Genomic DNA, 25,727 nt, shown 5'->3' with positions numbered 1-25,727 from the left:
CTGTGCCACCAGGGAAACCCCTGTGTCCTCCTTTCTTGAGGAAGAAAAGAAATTAGTTAAAATTTCACCCTTCACCACTGGACAGGGGCCTGTGTGCTATCTAAATGACTAGTTACTTGTAGTACTACTCGTCCCTCTAAAGCCTGAGTGTGTGTGTGTTTTAAGCATATCTCAGCTGTGTCCCAAATATACAAGAGAAACCTTCACAGAATCCCATCCAGACAGAAGGCTCCCTCATCTCTCTGCTCTCCACCCCACTGTATATCACCTGCTTGCTGCTTCCCTTATTTTACTAAGTTATCTTGTCCAGCCAAGGGTGATGTTAGAGTCCCATCAATGCTCTGCTGATGAGTCTGAGCTAAGGTCGTTTGCCTGAAGTCTGCCTCTGCTCCCTCAGAGGACAAATTATTTTTTGCAGGGTAGTCTTGGGAGTATGTAGTTGGTTCTGTGTTCACAGTAATCAAAACAAAGCTAACAACTGGAGCTTATGCCAAAATCAGTTGCAAGTTGAGACTTCCCCAAATGGATTCAAATACATACAGACCAAAACATTGTCCCTTCAAATGGATCCAGGCTGCCCATCATAAAAAATGGATCAACAGGCTAGTCATCTGGGGATCACAAACACTGCTCACGGTGCACCCAAGTTAGCTGCATAATGCGGGCATGGGAAACCCTTCGACTTGGCAGTGGTCTGCTTTTAGAGACAATATAGTGGTTAGGCGCCAGGGTCTAGAACCAGACTCCTCAGGTTCAAATCCACCTCTGCCAATCACAACAATGCAAATTTGAACAAACTGTCTATCATCTGTTTCAGTTGGCTCATCTATAACATGGGATTAGGAATGTTCCTTAACTCTTAGGGCCCCTCTTACGAAATCAAATGAGTTAATATACATAAACTGCTAGAAGAGTGCCTGGCATGTATGTAGTAAGTGCTATAACAGTGCTGGCAAAACAGACATCTTTGCAGTCCCTTCCACATTACCTCAGCCCAGTGTCCTGTCTTCATTGTTTCATTAATCCCAGAATCCTTTGGTCCAGAGGGCTTAGTGAGTGAGTGGGTTGGGTTGGCAACACAGTTCTCCTTTGAATTTCTAGGGCTGGACCACCGCCTACTTTGTTGTCTCTTCCCATTTTCTGAGCATCACAAAATGTAATACTCTTGTGTCAAGGGATCCAGGATAGTATTTTAACATTTTATAGCCTCTTTGTAAAGCTACCTTTTCAGTTTTAGAGGAGACAGTTTTATGACTCCCTTTGATAACCATTTAACTATTAAGACCCAAACAAAGAAGAGGAATGGTCAAAGGGTATCAGGTACCCCCAGACAGCTAGAGTCCCACTTCTTGAACATTATTCAAATTAGCTCCAGGACTCATAATTCTGTGTTTTCATTTATTGTTACAATAAAGTAAATGTTTTTTTTAACCAAATGTTATTTCCTGGCTATTAATTCAGTAGTTATTTCGGATTGTAGCACTCCTCTTTGATTTAGGGATATGGTACCTTATAAATATTTAAAAGTTGAAGACTGACACTTGGAGAAATTGACTTTGATTTGTTTTGTTAATATCCTATGGCTAGAGTAGTTATAGCTTTGGAAGATGTGACCCCATTCTCTACCTATCAGAAGAGATGGGGTGCATATGGCTCTATAACAAGGAAATTTGGGGATGCTCTTCTCAAATCTTTTGCAGACTAGACCTCCATGTGCACCTCCAGAGGACACACACTACTCTTTATTCTTCATAGATTTCTCTAGAAACTGCTCTTGAACCCAGGAATGTAGATGAAAGCTATCCATACTTCTCAAAATAGCTGAAAATGGTCATTCCTGAAAGGCTTGGGACTTTCTCTGCATCTACAAATGTCAGCAAGGGTTTACGACAGGGCTCAGGATGATCTATAGACTGGTATTATTTAACTGTGGATCACTCAACCTAGTAGGGGAAAAAAGACAAGGTCAATGAGGATGGGTCTTGGTGAACCAGAGGTCATCTTACATTTTTCAACCTAATGTTCTTATTTCCTTTCCATTAACATTTCATAATGAAAAAATGCCTATATTCTTTAATTTTTAAGATAATTAAGCAAATTTAGTGCCTTTGAAGGGTAGAGGATTTATAATGGCATCAGGGAATATGCTATTAATAATCCATGAGACAGGGGCACCTGCAGAGCAGCAATGCAGTCTCCATCGCCATTTCTGCCCTTAGGCAACAAGCTATAAGAGGGTTGCCAGCGCAGAACAAAACTCCTCTCCTGAAACCAGAAAGACTTGTGTCTTCTGGGACAAGGCTTCTACCCTCTTGGGAAGTGGTTTTCCAGTTGTATTTGAGTTTGAATTTGAACAAATTACAACAAGCACAGAACATTCTAAGTACCTGGCATTCTCTGTATGCAAAGCCCTGAAACATGTGATGGAAGTAGAGAGTCATTCTGGAGCTTCCCTAAGGGAGAGAAGCATGCCATCTGCCTCTGAGATTTTTACAGCCTAATAAGTGAGGTCAGGATGACCCAAGTGAACACATGGGGACACAGAACAAGAGAAAGAGGTCTGCGTGGTTGCAGCCAGGCCATGCACAGAAACAAAGGGGCTAAATCCAAAGGCTGGCTTACCTCTGAGTTCTCCAAGCTGATCATTTAAGGCACCATTTAATAAAGATAATTTCAATGATTTCTAGATAAAGATGGTAGAGTAAACACACTCATTTTCTTTTATTCCTTCCTTAAGCCCCACTAAAACAACAATAAAGGGACTTTTTTAAAGGCATAAATTCTCAAAGATAAAGAAATTGGGAAGGGATTTAACCATGACAAAATTTTGAAAGCTAGAAAACAGATGGATGAATATTAATTCAGCAAACCCAAGAAAGCCAAAATTAGCTAAGTGGGAAAAGCTGAGAGGTAAACAGATTTATGCCACAGACCCCTCTCCCCCAAATAGCTCAGGAATTGGCTAATTAAGTACCTTTGGAAATAGGGATGAAGGTAGGGCTGTAAACAAGAAAATGGAGAATCTAAGAAGCAGTTAGATCTCCAGATCCTTCGTCCCACACGTCCACTCCATAAAGACTGGAGGCTTATCCTCTGAAGCAGGTATAATAGCAGCTCTTTGGGATAAGGGGACAGCAGTGCAGAGCTTGAGGATAGGAATACAGGCTGGAAACAAGGGGATTGAATGAAGTGATATACCAATGCTGAGCTCCTCCAATCCCCATCCCTGTAACACCCAGAAGATTCTTCTCCGGGGAATCTGAGTAGCTAAAGAGCAAAGGCCCGAAGATACAGACATTCAGTAGCTTCCCCAAGGAAACAGGTCAGTCAGATCCCTCTTCAGAGAAGACCCCAGAAGCTCTAATAGAAGCTTTCAGAGCCCCATTTTTAAACGGGGGCTGAAAACCAAAGATCACCACACAGCTAGGGAAAACTTCTAATACCTCTAAAGCAGTCAAATATATTAAAATGATTAAGGAAGGATAAGCTGATTGAGAAAGAGGCTAAACCATCAACAAGTGGATTAAGAATGTATTTACCATTGTGGTGAATACATATAATGGAACAATATTCAGCCTTAAAAAAGAAGGAAATACTGTCAGATGGTACAACATGGATGAACCCTGAAGACATTATACTAAGTGAAACAAGCCAATCACAAAAGGACAAGTACTGCATGATTCCACTTATATGAGGTATCTGAAGAAGTCAAATTCATAGAGACAGAAATGAAAATGGTGGTTGCCAGGAGGGAGGGGGAAATGGGAAGTTGTTGTTCGTTGGGTACAGGGTTTCACTCACACAAGGTGAAAATGTTCTAGACATCTGTTGTACAACAATGTAAATATAGTTAACAATACTTAAAAATTAAGAGGATACATTTATGCTATATGTTTTCTAACCACAATGAAAAAGGGAGAGACTAAAAATGAAGGGAGTGAAGTAAACTCTGAAGGGAGAAGAAAATGTTAAATAGAATTATTAACATCCTCACCATGGTGAGAGAAGACATTGAATCCATGAAACAAAATTAAGGTGCTATTAAAACATTTTTAAAAACCCAGACAAAAAAGAAGAGCTCTTAGAAATGAAAACTGTGATATTAAAATATCAAGAATAAAGAGAGAGACTATTTCCTAGAAAGTAGAGAAAAAAGAAAAGAAATGAAATATAGGAGGAAACAGAGGGAAAAAAAAAAAAACAGTCCAGAGGTCAATTAAAGGGAATTCCAGAAAAGGAAAGAAGGGAAGAAATCATCAAAGAGTGCATTTTTCAGTTTTTCCTAGAATTAAAGGACATGATTTTCCAGATTAAAGGGCACACCAGGTACCTAGGATTATGATTAAAAGTAAACTCACACCTAGGCACATTTTCATGATATTTCAGAACTCTGGAAGCAAAAAGAAGATCCTACAAAAACAGAGAGGGAGGAGGAGTCATTTTCAAAGGTAATGGATTCACAATAGCTTCTGACTTGTCAAAAGTAACATCTAAAGCTAATAGAGAATGCCTTAAAAATTCTAATGTCATGATTTCCAACCTAGAAATTGATATCTAGACAAACTACCAATCAAATGTGACAATAATATGAAGACATTTCAGACATGCAAGCTCTCATAAATTTACCCAGCACACACACCTTTTCTTGGGAAGCTATTGGAAGACATGTCTCACCAAAATAAGGAGAGAGCCAGAAAAGAGAAAGATGTGGGATACAGAAATAAAAGAGGGATGAAGACACCCCCAAAATTATGGTGAAGAAACATCTAGGATGAAAGCTATATACCAGGCTGAGAAGACTGCCAGTCCAGATTGCAGTTCAGAAAGTTCCAACAGAGATTTCTTCATAAAACTGATAGAATACCCAAAGTATCTGAATATTTTCAGATGAGATTTAGGCAATTGGTGGAGAATTTCAAGGTTGAATTAGTGATAAGGATGGAGAAAACTAAGCGCACATTAAGGAAGACAGTTATTAACTCTGAGAATACAAAATGCTGTCGAGGAAAGGAAAAGTAATCATACTAAATTGTGTGACTTAGCTATGAGTATCTTTTACAGAGTCATCACAGTATAAACCCTGAATATTTCTCTAAACAAAGTTATTATATTATTATACTGGGGAGTGAGAAGGGATAGTGTATGAGGTAGCAGAGGTTGACAGATACAGTGTAAGACAGCTTCATCTTCATCTTCAATGGAGGGAAGTTAGTAGATAGTGCTTAAATCAGAAAATAATTTAAAAATTAAATCACAAGCACCTTACTTTGCCAAATACGCAAAAAAGTGTATCTAGATGATTTGAACGTGGTTGCCTCTAGGTAAGGGAAAATGTTGGTACTGGTAGAGTTCTGCTAGTGTGTGTGTGTGTGTGTGTGTGTGCGCGCGCGTGCGTGTGTGCACATGCGTGCGCGTGCACACGTATAACTAACCTTGCAGATCTAACTTACTCTTTTTTTTTTTTTGCGGTATGTGGGCCTCTCACTGTTGTGGCCTCTCCCGTTGCGGAGCACAGGCTCCGGATGCACAGGCCCAGCGGCCATGGCTCACGGGCCCAGCCGCTCCGCGGCATGTGGGATCTTCCCAGACCAGGGCACGAACCCGTTTCCCCTGCATCAGCAGGCGGACTCTCAACCACTGCACCACCAGGGAAGCCCTAACTTACTCTTAAAACTATGTGCATGTATAACTTTGATCTTAAATTATTTTTTTAGTATTTCTTTATTTGGTTGCGCCAGGTCTTAGTTGCGGCACGCAGGATCTAGTTCCCTGACCAGGGATTGAACCCGGGCACCCTGCATTGGGAGCGTGGAGTCTTAGCCACTGGACCACCAGAGAGGTCCCTGATTTTAAATTATTTTTAAAGCAAAAAGCAAGGTGTTAAAGTGCTTAGCATGAGGCCAGGAACTCCAAATAAGGACACCTACACACAAAGACTATTTCCACCACCACCGTGTTTGAATTTCACAAGCCTCACCCTTTTCATTCCAAGGAGCTAGATTCTACAAATATGTTAATATAGTAAAATGATTCACTGAAAGATAAGCTGATTAATTTTTAACAAAAATAAACAATCAGCAGAATAGCAGGCAAATTGTCCCATAATGTATGTATTTGTTCATTGTTCTTCCATGTTGTGGTGAATAACCAGTGTTTGGATTTTAGCCTAGAGGTGTGTGCGCCTATGGAGGAGCAAGGGGCTGAGAAAGAAGGATTGATTCAGTGGTTTCTGCGATGCTTTGAGTGAGCAGAGTTGGATTTCATTGCTCAGCCAAAGTGGTCCCAGGGCATAAATTACTCCTTGGGTAGTTTACACCCAGTGAATAGACTAGGAATATGAATACAGAATGGTCCCTGATAATCTGAAAACATAGAAATGATTCCCTTTTCAAGAGTGGCCCAATGAAACCAGCAAAAATAATTATTCCCCAAGACTTTTTATGCCCTTTAAGTTTGTATAGGGCAACTGACTGATAGCTGCTTAACATGAGCGTTTTGAAAACACTGAATATGTACGACCAGTATTATAATTACGTTGTGATGTTTTTATAGAATGACACTAAACTATATTGCAAATTTATTCCTTCAATGAAACATATGCTCCAAACATCTCTATCCTATTAAGAAACACATTTTGCACTAGAAATGTGCTGTCTGATCCTTTCCATCTTTCTGAATATACAGAACATGTGTGTAACAAAGAGCAAGTACACAGCTACAGGATATAAGGATGCAAGAAACAAGGCAAAGTGGTGTATTCCCATGTCCTTCTCCTGAACAGTGGCAATTAAACTTCACAGCTGCTGGCTGCCCAGATGTTTCTTGTGTTTAGTGCTCTGTAATATGCATCAGAATACACTGTATGACTGCGGTGTCAGTAAACTAGACTGCTTTGTATTCTAAATTCTGCAGACTAGATCCAGTGTGTATATTTTTTCTTCAGATTAGCTTCCCTCTCCCCTATCGCCTTCATTTGCTTGGGGCATTAGCAGTTCAGAAACAAAAGACATTTCCAGCTCAGACTTTAGCTGTATCAGAGTGTAAGTGCAGGTCAGGTCTGATTTATGTGGCACGTCTGATAAGCAGGAGAGGAGAGCAAGATGAAGGGTTTGGGAAAGCTGGTGAACTTGGCTTGACTTATGTCTTCTGCTTTTGTAGGCAGCCAACATCCCTTTGGTGTCAGAACTTGCCATCAACGACATACATTTTGATGACTTTTCTCTCGACGTTGACACCATGATCACGGCTGCTCTTCGGATGTTCATGGAGCTGGGGATGGTACAGAAATTTAAAATCGACTATGAGGTATGATGTTCTGTCATGGGCGATCCCAGGAGTGCACCTGGAACAACATGGTAGCCACTTTGAGCCTCAGGTTTCCCAAATACAAATTGGGGTAGTTAATACTTTCCTTGCATACCTGGTGGGATTACCGTGAGAATCCTGTGAGATGTTTGTGGAAGGACTTTGATGGTTGAGGATTACTCAGACAGAAGACATCATTTTGGTAATGGTCCACCAGAGATACATACAACTTCCTGACATAACCTTTCCCTTCCCATTTCAGACACTGTGTAGGTGGCTTCTGACAGTAAGGAAAAATTATCGGATGGTTCTATACCACAACTGGAGACATGCCTTCAACGTGTGCCAGCTGATGTTCGCAATGTTAACTGTAAGTGTGTTCGGTTGACGATGGAAGGTCATCTGTCATTTGTGAGGACCTACAGGCTTCCCCTTCATGTTCCCATTTCTCTGACAAATTGCCCTGTGACTTATTTTATTTTGGAAGTTACCTACCCTGGTGATGAGAGTATATATTTCACAATGATCTCTGAGCTTTAAGGCTGTAAGATCACTGACACCTTGAAGCAGGTGTAGTCTTGGAATGATTGCTTTAGTCTCTTTTTAATGTTTTATCTTGGGAAACTGGGTTTTTTTTTAACAAAAGAAATGCTTGGATTTTCAAAGCAATCTTTTTGCAGAGGATATGGGGATGAATGACTAAACAAAGAGATCCACTGGATAAGACTTTCTAGGCTGGTAGAAAGCCAAAGAAGGGGTGTGTGAACATTACCCCCAGGGACACGGGAATCCTGAGAGATGCTTATCTGAGAGAAGGTCCAGGGAGGCCCCGGGAAGGAAGGAGCAGGAGCGAATGCTCTCAGGGTTTAGGGGTACACTAGGCTTCAAACCTTTGCTCGAGGTGCCGTAACTCAGTTAAGGTGGCCAGTCTGTTTTAATGGAGACAGCCAGGGCAGCTGGCCAGACGTAGCCTTGGAATTTAATCTAAAAGGAAATGTTTGTGGCAAAGACTGAAACAAAATCCTATATTCACCTCCATTTGCTGGCAAAAAATAAGGCTTGTTTTGGTTTTATTTGCACGTATACTGTTAAGCTATCATCAAGTAAAATGGTTTCTGGCTTAAATATATTGGTTTCTTTGGCCTCCTGGTGATATATACATATATATGTGCCCATATGTGTGTGTGTAAACATTTACCACACACACAAAAAAGAGAAGACCTATTTTGGATTCTCCTAACATAAATCCAAATACCTTACATCTTTGCACCCAGATTAAAATTTAAACCCAAAAGAAGGAACTCCAAATGACATTTCCTTTGGTTCACATGAAGGAAGACTTCCGTTCCTTCCTCATGAAATGTTCTGCCCCCTTCTCTGCCTACTCAAATTTTACTCATTCTTTAAAAGGCATTGACCTAATGCCAGTTTTCCCGTGAAGTCTTTGCTTTCCATTAATCATCAATAATTTCAGTAATCATCAGCAATCATCAGTAATTACTTACTTCTCTGCACTGTGTCTAGTACAACACATCTTTCTTTCTGCTGTGTATTTTAAGTTAAAGATCTCTAATTTTCCTATAAAGTAAGCAGCTTGAGGCTAAAGAGATAATTTGTTGTTCTTGCAATAATCTTAATTTATCTATCTGTTGAGAGCATCACCAGCACCCTGTACTCAATCATGTACTTGGTAGGTTTTCAACAAATTTGTGTTGGATTGACTTGAACTCAAATGCACATGTAGCATAAGAAGATGAGACCAAAATATCTTCATTGTTATACTCAAGGACTTGTTTTTTGGGTCGTCAACTGCTTAAGGAGCAAGGAGAATAACCTGGAAAAACTGGACTGGCCCCATCTCACTGTAACATACACCATGAAAGCAGACAAGTGAGGAAGGAAGATGCTTTGAGCTGTGAGCCTTAATTGCGGAAGTGCCAAAATTACACAAAAAAACCAAAAACAAAAACCCTTTCGTCTTGCTTTTTCATATCAGATCTCAGTAGACAAGGAATAACTTTCTGTGTGTAGAGTTTATGTACATGGCTCACAGAGGACATTTAATAAAGAAATTATTAACCTGTTATTTTGGAAAACATACGGATTTGTGGTGAATTTCCAAAATAAGTAAGCAGGAACCTTGTTCAACAAAGGATTGGAGATGTCAAAAGCAGAAATAGATTTTACGACAAGGCTTAAAAATAGTTGGGATGGGGGAAGCTGGCAAGAGCTTCGGGGTCAGGTGGACACTTAGGAGAAAATGGAATCGACACCCAGTTTTCTTCAGTAAATGTTTCCACAATATGGACAATCTTGATCCTTTTCGAGAAATTGAAGACAGCAGAACTCTCAAACTATGTCAACCACAATGGAGGTACTCTTACTGCCAAAATATTTCAAGGGTAAAATTGTTTTTGCAAGTCCGCTTAGCAACCTTGAGGAGTATCACTGTTTGAGCAAGTCTGGGTTTTGTTTTCGTATTAATACTAGCTCAAAAAGAGAAGAATTCACTCTTAAAGTTCTCCTGGTCGGGGGTGGGGCTGCGGGGTAGGGTGGGCAGAGGTTGCAAAATAAAAACATGACTTTGGGAAAAATACATTGGTGAATGTTATTTTTTTCTCCCTCACATTGAATAGAATAGCCATATCTGGAAAAGATATTATTTTCTGCTCATTAAATGTTGCTGAACTTGACTAAGGGTTACAGTAGGTTGAAAATGTCAACTTTTTTTTGTCCCTAACACAAGCAGTCTCCTCTCCAACTTGACCATGGGCAGCCTGGTTAATCAGAATTTTTTCAGTAAGAAAATAATTATAGAAATAACAAATATTTCTTGATCAGGGAAGAAAAAGTGAACTCAATTCCTTCAACAATTCTGACTTCTGGAATACGACCTCAGTAGGCAAAGTAGGCAAAATGATAACCTACTTTTCTCCATGAGTGGGCACTAATGCGTCAGGTACTCCTGAAGACTGTTAGGGTCTTTCACTGTTTTGTTCTCACCAGTGATTTTATTTCCATTCTAGTTATCTCATATTCCATTTGCATGTTTTGAGTTAGAACCAAAAAATGAAAGTAAAAAATCATCATACATTACCCCTGGATTCATTCATTCAGCCTGAGTCACAAAGCCAAGAAAGCATGGCGCATGTGTACGAAATTTTCCTCTAGATGGCACTCCAAGGCAAAGTTTCTCATCCAGTTGCCTGGAAAGAAGGGGGGGGGGCGGAAACCTTACCAACATTCCCTGAAAATGCTTCTTTTCATCTAAGACAAGAAATACTGAGACACACACGCCACACTCTTTTCTTAAAAGAGACACAAACAAAGCCAGTGTGTCCGAAAAGAGCCCCTCCTATCAAGACGGACCTGTATTAGGGCTGCCTCCTTGCCCGCAGAGCTATTAGTGTGAATAGTATGGCACTCTCCATGTGTCTAACATCTGTGGGTGTGTATTTTTCCAAGCCCATTGTCTCTGGGAATGGGAAGATGCACATTTGTGTGTCATTGATGAGCAAACTATGACACGATGTACAACAGAGCAAGCAAATTATACGTATAAGAACCGGCTTCCCGACCTTTAACCCTAAAATAATTTCAGACACAGAATATAAAGTTATTCACGAATGAATGAATGAATTCATTCAGAATCATGTTTTGCAAAAGTATTCCACCTCATGTCTAGGTAACAAAGAGGCTTTGTTCCTTTAGAAATTAAAAAGAAAAAGAACAAACTGCATTGTAGAATAGTCAATTTGATGTATAAATGGTGGAAATTTGGTTCACTGGGAATCCTGTTAATGACTTACTAAATTATTACAAGGCTCTGGCCTGAAATTCCAAATATTAAAATGAAAGGTTCAATCTTATTCTTTGCTTCTAAAGAGACATTTAGGTAGTTAAAATTAACCAAATATTTTTAATTCCTTGGATAAATGCAGTCTGCAGTGCCAGTTACTATTTGTGGTTAAAACGGGGAATAAAAACCTGCAGATAGATCAAGAATAATTATACAGATTCTCTTTATTTATAGAAGCTTGTAGAATAAATATTCCAGCAAGCACATACATAATGAAAGACGATAAGCACATTTCTTACATGCACAATGTAGACCAGATACAGGAACCGACCATGCTTTTGTTTGTATTCTGTCAAACAAAAAGGCATGTGGTGATGCCAAGGTTGCAGAGGCGTTTTTCAGTTTTATAAATGATGTATGAGCTCTGACAGATTTTCCAGGGGGAAAAACAGGTTTCCTTAAGAGTCAGTATTCTTCACTATCCCATAAATGTACTCATTAGCACTTTGGGCCATGCCCAGTATCCTGTAGGGCTCAATAAAGATTCACTGAATGAGTGGATTCAGTTTAGGGTAATATTATTCAGGGACCCATGCTGCTCAGTGTCCAGTTTTTCAAAAAACTATAAAATGATGAACAACTATCATTGCTAGAAATCTTGTTCTTTCTTCCTATCACACTAAGGTTCAGCTAGGGTTCATATAGAATATTATGATCTTGTAGAATTCACTGGATATGAAAAGAGACGAGCACATGATCACATTAAAATTTATGGTGGTGCTGGCGGCCCGGTGCTGGTTGGGAATTGCAGTTAAACACTAATAATAACCAAGTATCGCAGCAAACACATTGACACCTCCTGACATTTACTGGGGGCTTCTTAAATCTTAAATGTGGAGGAAGCACGTTTAAGTCCATATTTGGGTTGTCAACAAGGTTATTTTCAGAGATAAGCCAAGTCGTTTTATTGATAATTCAAACTAGAGAGCAGAAGGGACGTTTAGGAAGAAAAATCCATCCTGTTCACTAGCTTGAGGATGATGTGCTGTCCTCTGTCTGCCGCTTGCAGGGAAGTCCTTGATTTTTGAGGTAGAAAATTCCTTCTGGAAGGAGATCTTAGAAGCACAGTTGTAATTCTCCCTCCCCTTCCAACCCAGAGAAGGACAGAACCAGTTGAATTTTCAAATAAAATATTTTTGCTCAATAACCAGAATCCTAATCTTGACGGAAATCTAGTTTCTTTGTAGATCCTAACGTTGGAAGGTACAAAGAGATCTACGGTTTTGTTCTGTAACTCACAGTAACAAAGTAACAAACAATAATCGTATTCATTATCATCAAACATCACTTTACATCACATTTCATTATCACTATAAGTAGTAACTAGTTATATTTACTTTAAAATAAATAGCAGCATTATCAGAATAATACAATAAAATCTGTATGTTAGAAATACCAATTCTTTAATCATCATGTAGGTATATCTTGAATTTCAATGTAACTTCAAAGAAGGCAAATTTTTAATTTAGGAAAGGAGTGATTTTTAATGCTTTTGCAGAATATCAGCACTGGGCACTATGGAGCTAATCAATTTGAATACTGTGTTTAAATTACATTTAAGACTGTGGCTTTTAATCATTTAAGAAGGATTCTATTTTTATTCTCTCTGGCCACCTCTCAGAGCTCCAGTGAGGCACCCCATGCTTCTAGCTGACATTCCCTTTATCCACACTTATTTTACAAAAGGAAAAAGGCAAAGCCGCACATACTTAAGAACCTGGTGTGCTAATAATCAAACAAACAATTGGGCAGAAGGATAATGCAATCCATTTCCTCACACAGGAGAGTACCCTCCATAACTCACTTTAAGCGCTGCCATTCGTGAGTTATGGGTCATTCCCTTTCTAGTGAAAATAAATTCTCCCGCACCATCAGCCAGAGCTGAGTATTTTTCTTAGGACACATAAATTGTAAAAGTGTATGAACATAATTGTGCTGGTGTACGTAAGTGGAGACTGTAAGGTCTTCCCAACTCTGAGCTTGATAAGGAAAGGATTATTGTGGAGTTAAATCAGTATTTAATTAATGCCAAATCAATAATTGACTAATATCTTGAGAAGAAAGAGAAGCAAGTTTGATCAAAACTATCTGACTCCCGTGGAAATCAGACAGACTACAACTGGTTTGTGTGTTATCGCATGCTTTTGTGAAGGAGACATGTAAACATGGTGCTGGTGGTTGGTGGTCCCCTAACAGCTGGTAAGGTTCTGGTGTCTGGACCTGAAAATGGGACTGAAGTGCCTCATTTTCAGCCTAGCAGACCCAAATATTGGCAGACAAACATATCTGTAAACACCAAGGGAGTATGACCATTAAATCTAGATGCTATGGTTTGTCCAGTAGGGTTTTTTCCTGCAATGGAAGATTGCGCTTGTGTGAATATCTGTTCTTCTCCCCCTTGTGTTTTCATCACCCACTATCTCTGGTTGGCAAAGACAGGATCTTTTTTAAAAGGAAGATAGAATATGGCATTAAGCATAAATTTGTTCATAGCACTCTTGGTAAGCAAATGAAATCTACTATCTTAAAGCTTGAGAAAGTCCTCTGCCTAAAATCACTGCTTTGGAGCAAATTGAATAGGTTGGTATCCATCATCCTGCCCCCAGGATTTACATGTTGAGAGGTGGCCATTCCATCTTGAAGCAAAAAAATAGATCCCAAAATAAAGCATGCTGGACTTGCTGTAAATGCCTGTGAAGCCCAAACTTGCGGGCTTAATTCTCTTACTACTCTGATCCACTCTGATCCAGTCAACTGGGATATGGGCTGAATTGGGAGGGTGATTGAGGCACCCTTCTCACAGAACCTTCCATCCTTGTTAGGAGATCTAAGTTTCACTGATAGACACCGTATGTGAAGGATGACCTAGCACAGCTGGACCAGCCATCAGCATAGTAGTTTGGGACTTTATTTAGAAGACCAACACACTTTGTATGTGGCATTTACAATGAAACCCTCAACGAGCATTCTTTGGCTACAGTAAATATGATTTTAATAATGTACCAAACAAAGGCCCCAGACAGGGCCCCTGCAACACTGCATACCAGAAATTAAGAAACACCAGGAATTAAATGCTGCTTCTCTAAATGCTACCCTTTCGGCCCCAAGCTCACATCACTTCTAAGGTACGAAGTCACGTTTAGATCAGTTGAGACATAATGACACGATTAGGGATATGGTGTGCAGATTCTTCTACAGAAGGCACTTCCTTGAGAAACTATGTTCTTCCAAACCTCTTGGAATGGTCTGAGCAGTCTTCTTTGCTCTTCTAATCCAAGGATAGAGAAAGATGAAGGGGAGAAGAAAGGCTCTACAAAAGCCCATCATGCTCTCTCTTAACCTCAGCCAATCCGTGGAAGGCTCCACTGCAGTGCCCGCTGCCAGCATCCATGGAGGAGCATTTGGAGCCAAGGACCTTCTTCGGTTTGGAATTTCTGGGACCAAGAATTTCCAGTACATCAGTGGATTCCCTCCCTCTTAGTCCGCCATCTGCCAGATCTCAGAATCAACAGGATTATCCAGGAAATTCCTTGTCATTCAGTACCTCTGACAGCCAAGTTCAAAAAGAAACGTGAAGGCAGAATTTCTGGCATCACTTTCTCAGATTCCTGCACCGTAGCTGCATACATGACAAGGGGCGTGCAGACCATGATGCACCATCTCCAGAAACAAAGCAGGAGCTCGCCATTCTCACCATCACTTTCTGCGACAAATTGCAACTGATGTTAGGAGAGTTTCTCACTAGAAAAGGGTGCTCCATGGCACTGTTCTGGTTGGCACAAGACATGACCAGACTATACGCGCAACAAGGGCCAGATGCACTTGTCTTCCTTAGCTCTCCATTCCAACCTGCAATGGAGTAAATGCTGAATCAGCATTTGCTCAGCATTTGTCCATTGCTGAATGGGCACTTTTCAGGATGTCACTGTTTTATTCCAAGCTAGGACATGTTGATGAAACACGGGCTTATTTCTAAAACAAAAATATTTACATACACACACATAATGTATATGTATTTTAATGAATAAACATTCTTTATGGAAATTTTGGGCACAAAGGAAAAAATGTTAAGTCATCTGTGATCCCACTACTGGTAATATTTTGATGCACATCCTCACTGGTTTAAATTTTATGTTGACTAAATGGTAGGAAACTACTGGGTAGTTTAAGAAACCCTTCGAATCAATCTTATTGTTTGGGTCCTTTGGCATTCCAGTGATTATATGCTCTAATGGCTGGGAATAAGGTTATCCCAGTATACATTTAACCCAGTGAAGGACTGTCACAGGAGGCCTGCTCAGAGGATAGTCAACAGGCTCTGGAGAGGGTGACATGGGAACTAGCTCTATATGCCGTGGCTATCTCTTTACTTAGGTATATGGTATTCACTGCTTTACCATATACCTATGTATTTCTGATATGGACCGTGGGGGAATACAGGTGAGAGGATAGAATAAAGTAGTGGTCAATAAAACCCATAATTATTGGATCAGGAGCAGCAAATAGATCATTTTATTTGAAAATAAAAATAAAATAGAATTAAGCATAGGAGAAACACATTAAAATATACTTCCTGCTGCCACTCTGTTCTCTGTTGAAAGTATATTGTCTTCAGCAGGCAGTTGACTTTTTCTCCTCAGTGTGTGTAAAGTGTAGGTCAGAATGGATAGGTCTGGAAAGAAGGTGGATGAAGGTGGGGAGGGGCAAATGGACACTTAGTGGCAGGCGGATACTTTTCAGGCCTGACGATTCTCAGAAACCACTTACCAGGCAGCTTTAAGTCACAGTCAAGAGATAGGTGCTGCTTCAGTAACTCAGGCACCACAGTCAAGAGAGGTAAATATGTTTCATGTGATGGTGTGTGTGCTGTACTTCAGGGATTCTTTATTCCGAGAATCCAGGGGTGGGCTCCATGTTCTTTGAACACCATAAAATCATGGAGTAATTTCAGGGGAGAAGGTCCGTGGCTTTTATTAAACTCTCAAAACTATCCGTGATACAAATAGTTCAAGAGTTAGATGCTAGGTTTCCAAGAAGGGACGGGGTAGTGGGGGCAGCAGGAGTGGCTGCATAGAACCTTATAGCAAAACATAGTCCATCATATCATACAATGCGTGGTAACCGATGGCGTAACAGTGATTCGGGATTCTGAACGTGAGTCTATTAGATGGCATTCGATTTTATCTTCCAATTAAATTTCTAGCTGAATTACCTTATTTTGACATTATCCCACCTCTATCCTTACTGTTCTAATTCATCGGCTAGTTCTAAACAGTAGCATTTTCACAGGCAACAATCTCTCTAAGTTTCAGTGCATTTTCATTGTGTTTACAACACTGATTTCCAGAGTATCATGGATAATTATTTCATACTTGAAGGACTTTTAGGATTTACTTAGTAGTAGCAAGATCCAAACCCAACGAAACTGACTTACCTTTTCAAGGTGACAGAAATGACAGAGAAAGACATTTATATCCCCTCATCCTTTCAAAAATTATCCCCAAACAACAAGGAGAACAAGAAATGGACACAAATTCCACTTTTCATGGAGGGAGGATGGTTCGTAGATTAACAAAGCAAAGGAAGGTCCAACCCAAGTGCCTTCAGGGTGAGAGGGTGGAGGAAGGGGTACACCTGAGAAACAACGTCCCCCCAGGAGCTGTCAAAGCACAAGAACCAGAGGCATCAGATACCACAAACATGGGGCGAGCAGGAGGGAGGGGGTAATGAAAACACTGAGTCCCCAAGTGTCCATCCCCTCTCCATGTAGTCAGAGAACTACTCTTCCCCCATCTATCCAGGAAGCCAGCGTATTTGCCGGAGAAACTGGACCCCAGACTTGGGGACACCAGTTAAAGAAAAGTTAGCATGAGGTGCACTTTGAAAGTAAGAGAATGAAGTGAAACTCTATATCCTCAAAGGTGAGAAGCTACATACTTTTTTCTCAGAATGCCAACACCTGTGTTCACGCCATTACCAAGCACGAGATTGGAAAGTCCAGAGGAAGTGAGTTTAGATACTGACACATGGGGACCTGCAGCAGGACCAGCTGGCTGTGTGCTCACCCTGGGATGAGGTTAGCCATCTACAGACACCACCCCCAAGTGTGCGTGTGTGGCGAGCGTATCAGTGCTTTACTCTTCCATGAGTAAGTAGACTACCAAGGATATCAGGCATTTGAGGAAACCACCAAATACAGAGACAAGGAGTTCGGAGGAAACAGACAATTCAGGGAACAGAAGAGAATTTCAAAGGAATTATAATTAATATCTTCAAAAGAAGAGACCATAGTGCATCCATGAGAGAAGAATAGCATGCTATTAGAAAAGGAGCAGCAGACAGGAAAATGCTTATAAATTTAAAATATTACTCCTGGAAAGTAAGGGGAGAAAAGTCAATATGGGCAATGGGAAAGAAGAGACAAGAAAATAAGGAAATTGTACCACAATGTTCATTGCAGCTCTATTTACAATAGCTAAGACATGGAAGCAACCTAAGTGTCCATTGACAGATGAATGGATAAAGAAGATGTGGCACATATATACAATGGAATAATACTCAGCCATAAAAAGAAACGAAATTGAGTTACTTGTAGTGAGGTGTATGGACCTAGAGTCTGTCATACAGAGTGAAGTAAGTCAGAAAGAGAAAAACAAATACCGTATGCTAACACATATATATGGAATCTAAAAAAAAAAAAAAAGGTTCTGAAGAACCTAGGGGCAGGACAGGAATAAAGACAGAGACATAGAGAATGGACTTGAGGACACGGGGAGGGGGAAGGGTAAGCTGGGATGAAGTGAGAGACTGGCATGGACATATTTACACTACCAAATGTAAAGCAGATAGCTAGTGGGAAGCAGCCACATAGCACAGTTATGTGGAGATCAGCTCGGTGCTTTGTGACCACCTAGAGGGGTGGGAGACCCAAGAGGGAGGAGATATGGGGATATATGTATATGTATAACTGATTCACTTTGTTATAAAGCAGAAACTAACACACCATTGTAAAGCAATTATACTGCAATAAAGATGTTTAAAAAAAAAAAGAAAAAGAAAATAAGGAAATCAATACGAGAAGTCCAATGTCCAACCAATTGGAGCACCATTCAAATAGGACAGAAAAAATAGTGAAGTAGAAATTATTAAGGAAAAAAAAAGATTACAAGAACATTATACTGAAGACAATGAGCCTTCAGATTGAAAGGGTTTATCAATAATGATGGGGGAAAAGTCCCAAACCAAAGCAGATTTTTGTGAAACTGGCAAACCCCAGACATAGAGAGAGGATTCTAAAAGAGAGAAAATCAAGTACCATTCAAAGGATTAGGAATAAGAATTTATGATTTATACTTCTCAAAAGCAACTTTGGAAGTTAGGAAACAATAGAGCAGTCCTTCAAAATTCTGACTGAAAATGTTGCAACCCAGAATTGTTAGGCAAGCCAACAGTTGAGTAGAAGAATAAAGACATTTCAGTCATGCAGAGCCTCAAAAAAAATCAACTTCCTCAGTGTAAAAGAAATATTAACACCCTTTCTCATGAAGCCACTGGCAGATGTGTTCCTGCAAACTGAGAGAGAAAAACAAGGAAAGAGAGAGATGTGGGATGCAGGAGATACGAGACCAACCCCAGGAGGGGGAAACTGACAGCAGACAGAGAATCCAGACCAAAAAACAGCAGCAGGCCAAAGCAGGGAGTCCCTGAGACGGGAAGAGATCTAATAAAAGATGTGACTGGAGAGTTGTACAGGATGTGAGTCGACTTAGATGTTCAAAGGAATCTTAACTCCAGGAAATGAAAACATTTACATAACAAAGGAAACAATAATTGGATACCTAACTGGCTCCGCAGCAAGTAATATTTAGAGTGACAATCAGGTAGGCACTGTCTGAGACCCAGGGCATATAAGTTTCTTTGTGCCTCAGTTACCTCATCTGAACTGGTGGATAATAAAATTCCTACATCACAGGTCTGTTATGAGAACTAAGTAAGTTAAACGGTTGTAATTCTCTTAGGACAGTGTTGGGCACACAGGAAGGATGAATAACTAAGTGCTAATAATATGTGTCTACTATACAGAAATAAGGAGGAAAATACCTACCAAATTAGATAAAAAAGAAAACTGAAGGTGGTTGCCTTTGGGAATCAGGATAGGGGAAGGATGAGGGACCATTGTTTTTGGTTCTAAGTCTCTTACTACAACTTGAATTTTTAAAAACTATTACAGGTAATGTCTTAAATAGAATAAAATTAACTTAAAGCCAACAGCCAGCTCCAAATTTTAAAATGAAGGGCACACACAGCTTTAACATGGGCTACTTTATCCTCCCCAGATAATTTATTAACATTCCCATTTGCTATGCAAATGAAATTATACATATTTCTAAGTGTATCAGTGGACCCAACTCAATCTTTTAAAATAAAATTGTCAACACAGAAACTTTATTATTCAGTTATTTCTGCAATAAAAAATAATTAACTAAAAAACAAAGTGTTCATCGCTCTAAGAGGTCTTAGGATACTAGCTAGTGATGTTAGATGTGGAGAAAAAACACGCGTGCAAAGGGAAGCAATTTGAACTCTACCTTTCCCCTCCTCCTGCCCTCTGATAAAGATTTTAATAAGTAATGAAATGGGAGACTTACAAAGTAAAAAGGGGAGACATAGAGGCCTTAGATCAAGAAAATACATAGACCTGCTTTTCCATAAGTTCACTTTCTCTTCTAAACTAATGAAAGGACAGCAGGAACCAGAGAACCATTTTGGCTCCTGATTATATAATTACATCACACTGCTCCCCAAAGATATTACACCACACCTATGCATTTCACGAGCAAGCTACCAGAGGGTAATAGAAAAAGAATTCCATGTAATGGATACTGCACCTGATCCTCATTCTGGGTTGCCTAATCCCCTGCCAAATTCTAGTTTTCAAGACACTCACTGCCTTGCTATCCGTATAAATTTAAGCTGTCCTCCAAGCTAATATGAATTGAGATTTTTACAAGATAACTGCTAAAATATCATCATATAATAGTTTGAGTACTTCTAAGTTGCTTCTTTTAATATACATATATGTTTTAAAGGGGGGTTTTCTTTTGCCTGCTTTCATTTGAATGGCATCTGGTGGATATACATTCAGTTCTAAATTCACAGCCCCTTCTTCCCCCTACCCCTAGACGCTCATCATTTTGAAATGTCGAATCACAAAACACATTTTGCTCTGGGCCTTTGCCAAACTGTCACTGTATCTGGACAGCACAGCCTCTTCTCCAAAGAGGGAACAAAATAGTCTGAACTCTGTCCTGGTGTGCCAGCCAGTGAAGTTAATTCATCACCTTGGGGACCCTGGGCTGTGCAACTGACCACCCAACTCACCCACAAGGGGTGGCAGTTAATCATTCCCTTGAATGACGTGGGTATGAAAACAGAGCTGATGGCTGCTCAGCAGATGAGCCTTATCCATCCTGCCTGCCCCGAGCAGTGACTGTTGCCGTTTTCCCATCTTCCCAGACCGCCGGGTTTCAAGAGATTCTGACCGAGGTGGAAATTTTAGCAGTGATTGTGGGATGCCTGTGTCATGACCTCGACCACAGGGGAACCAACAATGCCTTCCAAGCTAAGTAAGTGTTCTAATTGTTGTTATTTTAATGCATTTGCCTTTCTGTTCTGAGCCAAAGGTGACGAATGCTAAAGAGTAAAGCATTAATTTCTGGCATCCGAGGCCAAGGCCACGCAGGCTTGGGTGCGTGTGTCAACAGGGCTCATCCATCTTTATAATTCCTTATTCTTCTTTTAATTGCAAATTTGCCCTTCATGTCATGCTTGTTGATTTGGTCTGTCTCTGCTGACCTCAGTCAGATAACAAAGCTCAGATTTTAAAGGGTCTGGTTTCTTTTTCTCCCAGAATGTCTGCCTTCATGGCATTATAAGTTTCTTGGATTTGCTACTCTTGCAAGCTGGTTTTAAGACTATTAAAATAAAAGTGGAAATTTTTTTTTTTTTTTTTTTTTTTTTTTTTTGCGGTATGCGGGCCTCTCACTGTTGTGGCCTCTCCCGTTGCGGAGCACAGGCTCCGGATGCGCAGGCCCAGCGGCCATGGCTCACGGGCCCAGCCGCTCCGCGGCATATGGGATCCTCCCAGACCGGGGCACGAACCCGTATCCCCTGCATCGGCAGGCGGACTCTCAACCACTGCGCCACCAGGGAGGCCCCAAAAGTGGAAATTTTATGAAGCAAAAGATCTCTTCCTTCCTCAATAGAATTTCTTCCAGGTTCTTTTGATGTTAGGTATGTAGAAACTGCAGTGAAATAGAGTGACACAGAAGGCAGAGGGTCCCTGGTCCTGCCAGGCCTTATCCTACAGAACGGTGGGAAACAAACAAAGGAATTCCACCAATACAGGTGATGTGAGGCACGTAATGCTCATGGACAAAATAATCTGTCCTTAAGCAAGTAGGACTGGTCCAGATAGCCATTGCTTGGTGGCTCACAATGTGGCCACAGAACTTATGGGTGCTGGAGATAAGACCAAAACCCAGGTCTCCTGGCTCTCATATTGAGGTTACAGTTTAATGTGCTTTTTTACTACCTGTCTGCAAACAAAGTGATATGAGACTTCAGAGGCTAGAGAAAAACATTTGGGGATGGAGGGACTAAGGAAGGCTTCAACAAAGAGGTAGATCAGCTGTCAGATGACCAATTCCCAAGCCTGCGGAGCAGGTCTGCCTCTATAATCTGAAACCCCAGCAGCCCACTGTGTGTCAACAGGTACTTTTCAGCTCATCACTTGTTTTGTTCCCCAGAACACCTACCTACTGAGGCCTTGGGGTCCTGGGCCCTTCTGTTTGCTCCTGATCTCGCAGATGAATATTGATTTTGTCCCTCTATCTGCCTTGAATGCAGTAGCCCATCACTTCAAACTTGTCTTCTCCATGTCCTATGATTTCTTGACCCTCTTACCTTTCTGTGACAGTCACTCTGCAAAAACTCAGCCCTGGCTCAACCTGGCAATTTAATTTCTTGCTCTTCTGTCTAGACTTTTAAAGGCTTTGGGAGAAGGTGTCACAGTTGTGAGTTTAGGGCATACCCAATATATCTTCTCCCAACTCGGCTAGGTGCTCAGTACTCCCCACCAATCTTTCTGGGTCCCTAGCCAGTTCCGTCCCCCACTGTTGTCAGCAGTTATAGGTACCAAATGTTCTCTCTCCCTAAACCACCTCCCGTTCTACCCCCCTCCCCCACGCCACTCAGCAGATCACCTTGCTTCCTCCTTCACTGAGAAAATTGAGGCCATCAATCGAGAACTCCCTCAATTTCCTCCCCTGCCACGAACAAACTTATCTGTCTGGCCCCATCCTTTCCTCCTTCCCTCCTATCTCAGTGAAAGGGCTGTCCTTCCTCATATGTGAGGCTAATCCTTCCACCTCGGCCTTGGATCCCTTCTCCCTCCCTCCTCCGGGACCTTGCTCCATCAATCTTCCTTTCTCTACCCTGTATCTTCCTTCCCCTGTCTACTGGCTCTCAGCATCCTAACAATATGAACAGTGGTCCCCCATCTTGAAAAACCCCACCTCCATCTCGCTTCTCCCTCGAGCTTCTGCTCTATTTCTCTTCTTTCCTTTCCAGCCAGTCTTCTTGGAAAGTTGTCTGCTCCTTGTCTTCACTTCCCTCCCACATGTCTTCCAGTTCTGCCCACCAGGGGAGCGGCCCTCAGTAGTGCCACCAATGAACAACCCCTTGTCCCAAAGCTGTTGGACACTCCTACGGTCCATCTTTCTTGACACTTCTTGCCATGAGACGCATTTTGCCACTAGAGCTCCTCCTCCTTCCTAGAGCTCTGTCTCTTCCTTTGTCTGGGAGAGAAACACCTTCCATCCACCTTCTAGTCTTTCTTCTCAGTTTGCTTCAAGGCCTCTCTCCTCCTGCCCCAGGCTTCTCTGGACGTGTTCTCTCCTGTTCTTCTGCTCCACGTTTTATCCTTCTCGCCGGACCTCCACCCACCTGCTGCTCAGCCCCAAGCCCGTACCTTTGGACCATAATTCTCTGCTTATCTCCACACACTTATTCCAGCTGCTTGAGGAGCACCTCCTATTTGAAGTCCCACAGTCACCCCAATCCCAGTCTCTCCCTTTTTCTCTTATTCTCTATCCCAGTGAATGGCACCACCAGAAATCCGCAAGTCACCCAGATTCCCTCCTTAGCGCCCCCCAAAGTCGACATCTCTGCATTCTTAAAGTAACCACTGCTTCTTTTGCATCCCTCCTGGATTGCTACAACCAACAGCCTAACTCTTCTCCTCCAGTCTTTCCCCCTTGGTGCTCTAGAATGCTCTTTATAATTCACAGAGCTGATCAGATCACTCCCCTGCTTAAAAGACATTCACTGGCCTCTTGTAACTTTCAGGATAATGTTCAGATTCCTTAGTTTAGCCCTTAAGGCCCTTTTCCATCAGGCTCCTGCCCATTCCTCTGGCCCAGCAGTCACTCCTTGTCATCCAACCCCCACCCAGGCATCCAGGTTCCAGACACAAGGGGCTACTTAAAGTGCTTTGTGGGGTCCGGCTAGTTCGCTTCTCTCTGCTCCCAGTCGGCAATTCCCCTGCCCAGAATGCCCTTCCTCTTCTTCTTTCCCCCAAACTCCTCTAAAAGCACCACCCCCAGGGTTCTATCTCTGATGTACCTTCCCCTTGTCAATTTTCTGTGCCCACATCATGCCCTGGCTATGCTTTTTCAAAAGTGTGCATCTCACACCATGTTAGTTGCTGATTTACCAGTGTGTCTCCCCTCTTCTTGAGTCCCCGTGATGTGTACAAGTACCAGCAGCATGATAAACCCACAAGGAATGTTTGCTGAGTGAATGAATGAATGACAAATGCATGAATGGATGACGTTTTAACTATTTTAATATTGCTTTTCAACAAAGTTTCCTAATTTTTTCAACAAGTGCAACCTTTCATAAGATTATTATAAAACACAGTTTTTACACACATCAGTTTGATGTTGTACTAAAAACAATAGTGTCCCTGGGGCCTACTGAATGGTAAACTGTGCACACTTTCATTATAGGGTCTGATGATTTTTTAGGTTTGAGTCCCTGTGCCTGCATTTCATTGCTATTATTATTTTAGGATACCTCTCTCTGAGGCCAATGGCATCACTGTCACTGTGTCTTCCTCGAGCAGACCCCCTCCAGCTGCCTACCATTCTGCCACTTATGCACAAAGAATTGTATCTATAAAACAAGAGTGAGCACCTTGTGGGTTCTTTTAAGAGTCAAGTGCACAATATATGTACCCAGATAACAACAGCCCCCGGCCTGGAGACAGCCTCTGTGTCACACTGAGAGAGCCAGCCCTCCTTGCTAGTTGACCTCTTAGCTCTTTGGACCAAGAGTACACATCTAATCCAAACCCAGCTAATCATATTTTATCTCCCAGGAATTTGGACTTGGATTACCATGATATTGACTCAGTTAGCTGTTGAGGTCTAAGCTGCACATAGACTTGGAAGCTGAGGCTGCCATTTGGGGAAAGCTGTGATGACCACATCCCAAGTGGATAAACAAGAAAGCAAATCTGCAGGGAGGAGAGAAGAAGAAAGCCAACATTCAGAGAGAAGCAGAGATTATACTATCTTAGAGAAAGACAGAGAAAAAGCAGACTTGATCCCTGGTTTTCCATATCTCTACTCCTATTTCCAAGAGACCCAGCCATACTTGTGACGATGGGCCTTACTCAGAGCTCCTGGCATCATTTAGTTAATGGGTTTTTGTTTTATTTTTGTTTTTTAGTGAAGCTGTTTCTAATTCATTTCTGTTCTTTGCAATGAATGGTCCCTGAGACAATAAGAAGAACTACAGTTTATTTGTCGTTTACTATCTCAGGTGCTCATCAGCATCCTTGTATGTAGATATTTTTGTCTCCATTTTACAGAGGGAACTGGGCCTCAGGAAAGTAAGTAACTTGCCCAAATTCATACATCCAGCATGTGGCAGAGTGGTGTTTGGACCTGAGCTATCTGACTCCAAAAACCATTCTTTAACCACTTTATTCTACTCTCTTTCATGACTTTGTGATATTTATTTTAGCCCTTTGAGCTTCCAGTTTATTGGCTGACTTGCCATATATGTGAACTCTGGAAAACTAAGATATATTTTGACATCCAAAAAATCAAGATGTGGAGCCAAAAAAATCATAGAACACAACTAGACCTTGGTAGTCATATTTTTCAGTGCCTTAATTTTTAGAAATTGGAAACTGAGGTCACCAAATTTCAAGTGACTTGTATTGTAATGAACAGCTTTCACACATATGAGATAGATATTAAGTCTCTGATACCAGAATTCAAAAATTTTTTTGCATCCTCATACCACATGACCAAATAAATCTACCTGTTCCAAGATGGTCTGATGTGTTTCCTCACAAAGATCGACCTTGTACACAAGTTACCAGCTCATGGGATGTCCATCAGCCCTGCCTCTTAACTGACAGAGTCACTTTTGAACTTAGAACACCAAAGGCCACCACCATGCAACCTCAGTTAAAATTTTTTTCAATAAA

At 41.1% G+C, this 25,727-nt stretch overlaps 1 protein-coding gene across 1 annotated transcript in view; it reads left to right on the top strand.

The window, feature by feature from the left end:
• Window positions 1-25,727, top strand: part of PDE11A (phosphodiesterase 11A) — a 449,383-nt gene that overhangs the window by 354,029 nt on the left and 69,627 nt on the right. The window contains exons 11-13 of the mRNA XM_082630579.1: window positions 7,159-7,305; window positions 7,568-7,675; window positions 20,681-20,790. Coding sequence (XP_082486705.1) covers window positions 7,159-7,305; window positions 7,568-7,675; window positions 20,681-20,790 — 365 coding nt within the window. The remainder of the gene's footprint in view (window positions 1-7,158; window positions 7,306-7,567; window positions 7,676-20,680; window positions 20,791-25,727) is intronic.

This window comes from Mesoplodon mirus, assembly GCF_964341445.2.
Source record: "Mesoplodon mirus genome assembly, chromosome: 8".
In the NCBI taxonomy this organism is placed as follows: domain Eukaryota; kingdom Metazoa; phylum Chordata; class Mammalia; order Artiodactyla; family Ziphiidae; genus Mesoplodon; species Mesoplodon mirus.
The sequence above is the reverse complement of the archived record's forward strand: the minus strand, read 5'-3'. Positions and strand labels throughout refer to the sequence as shown.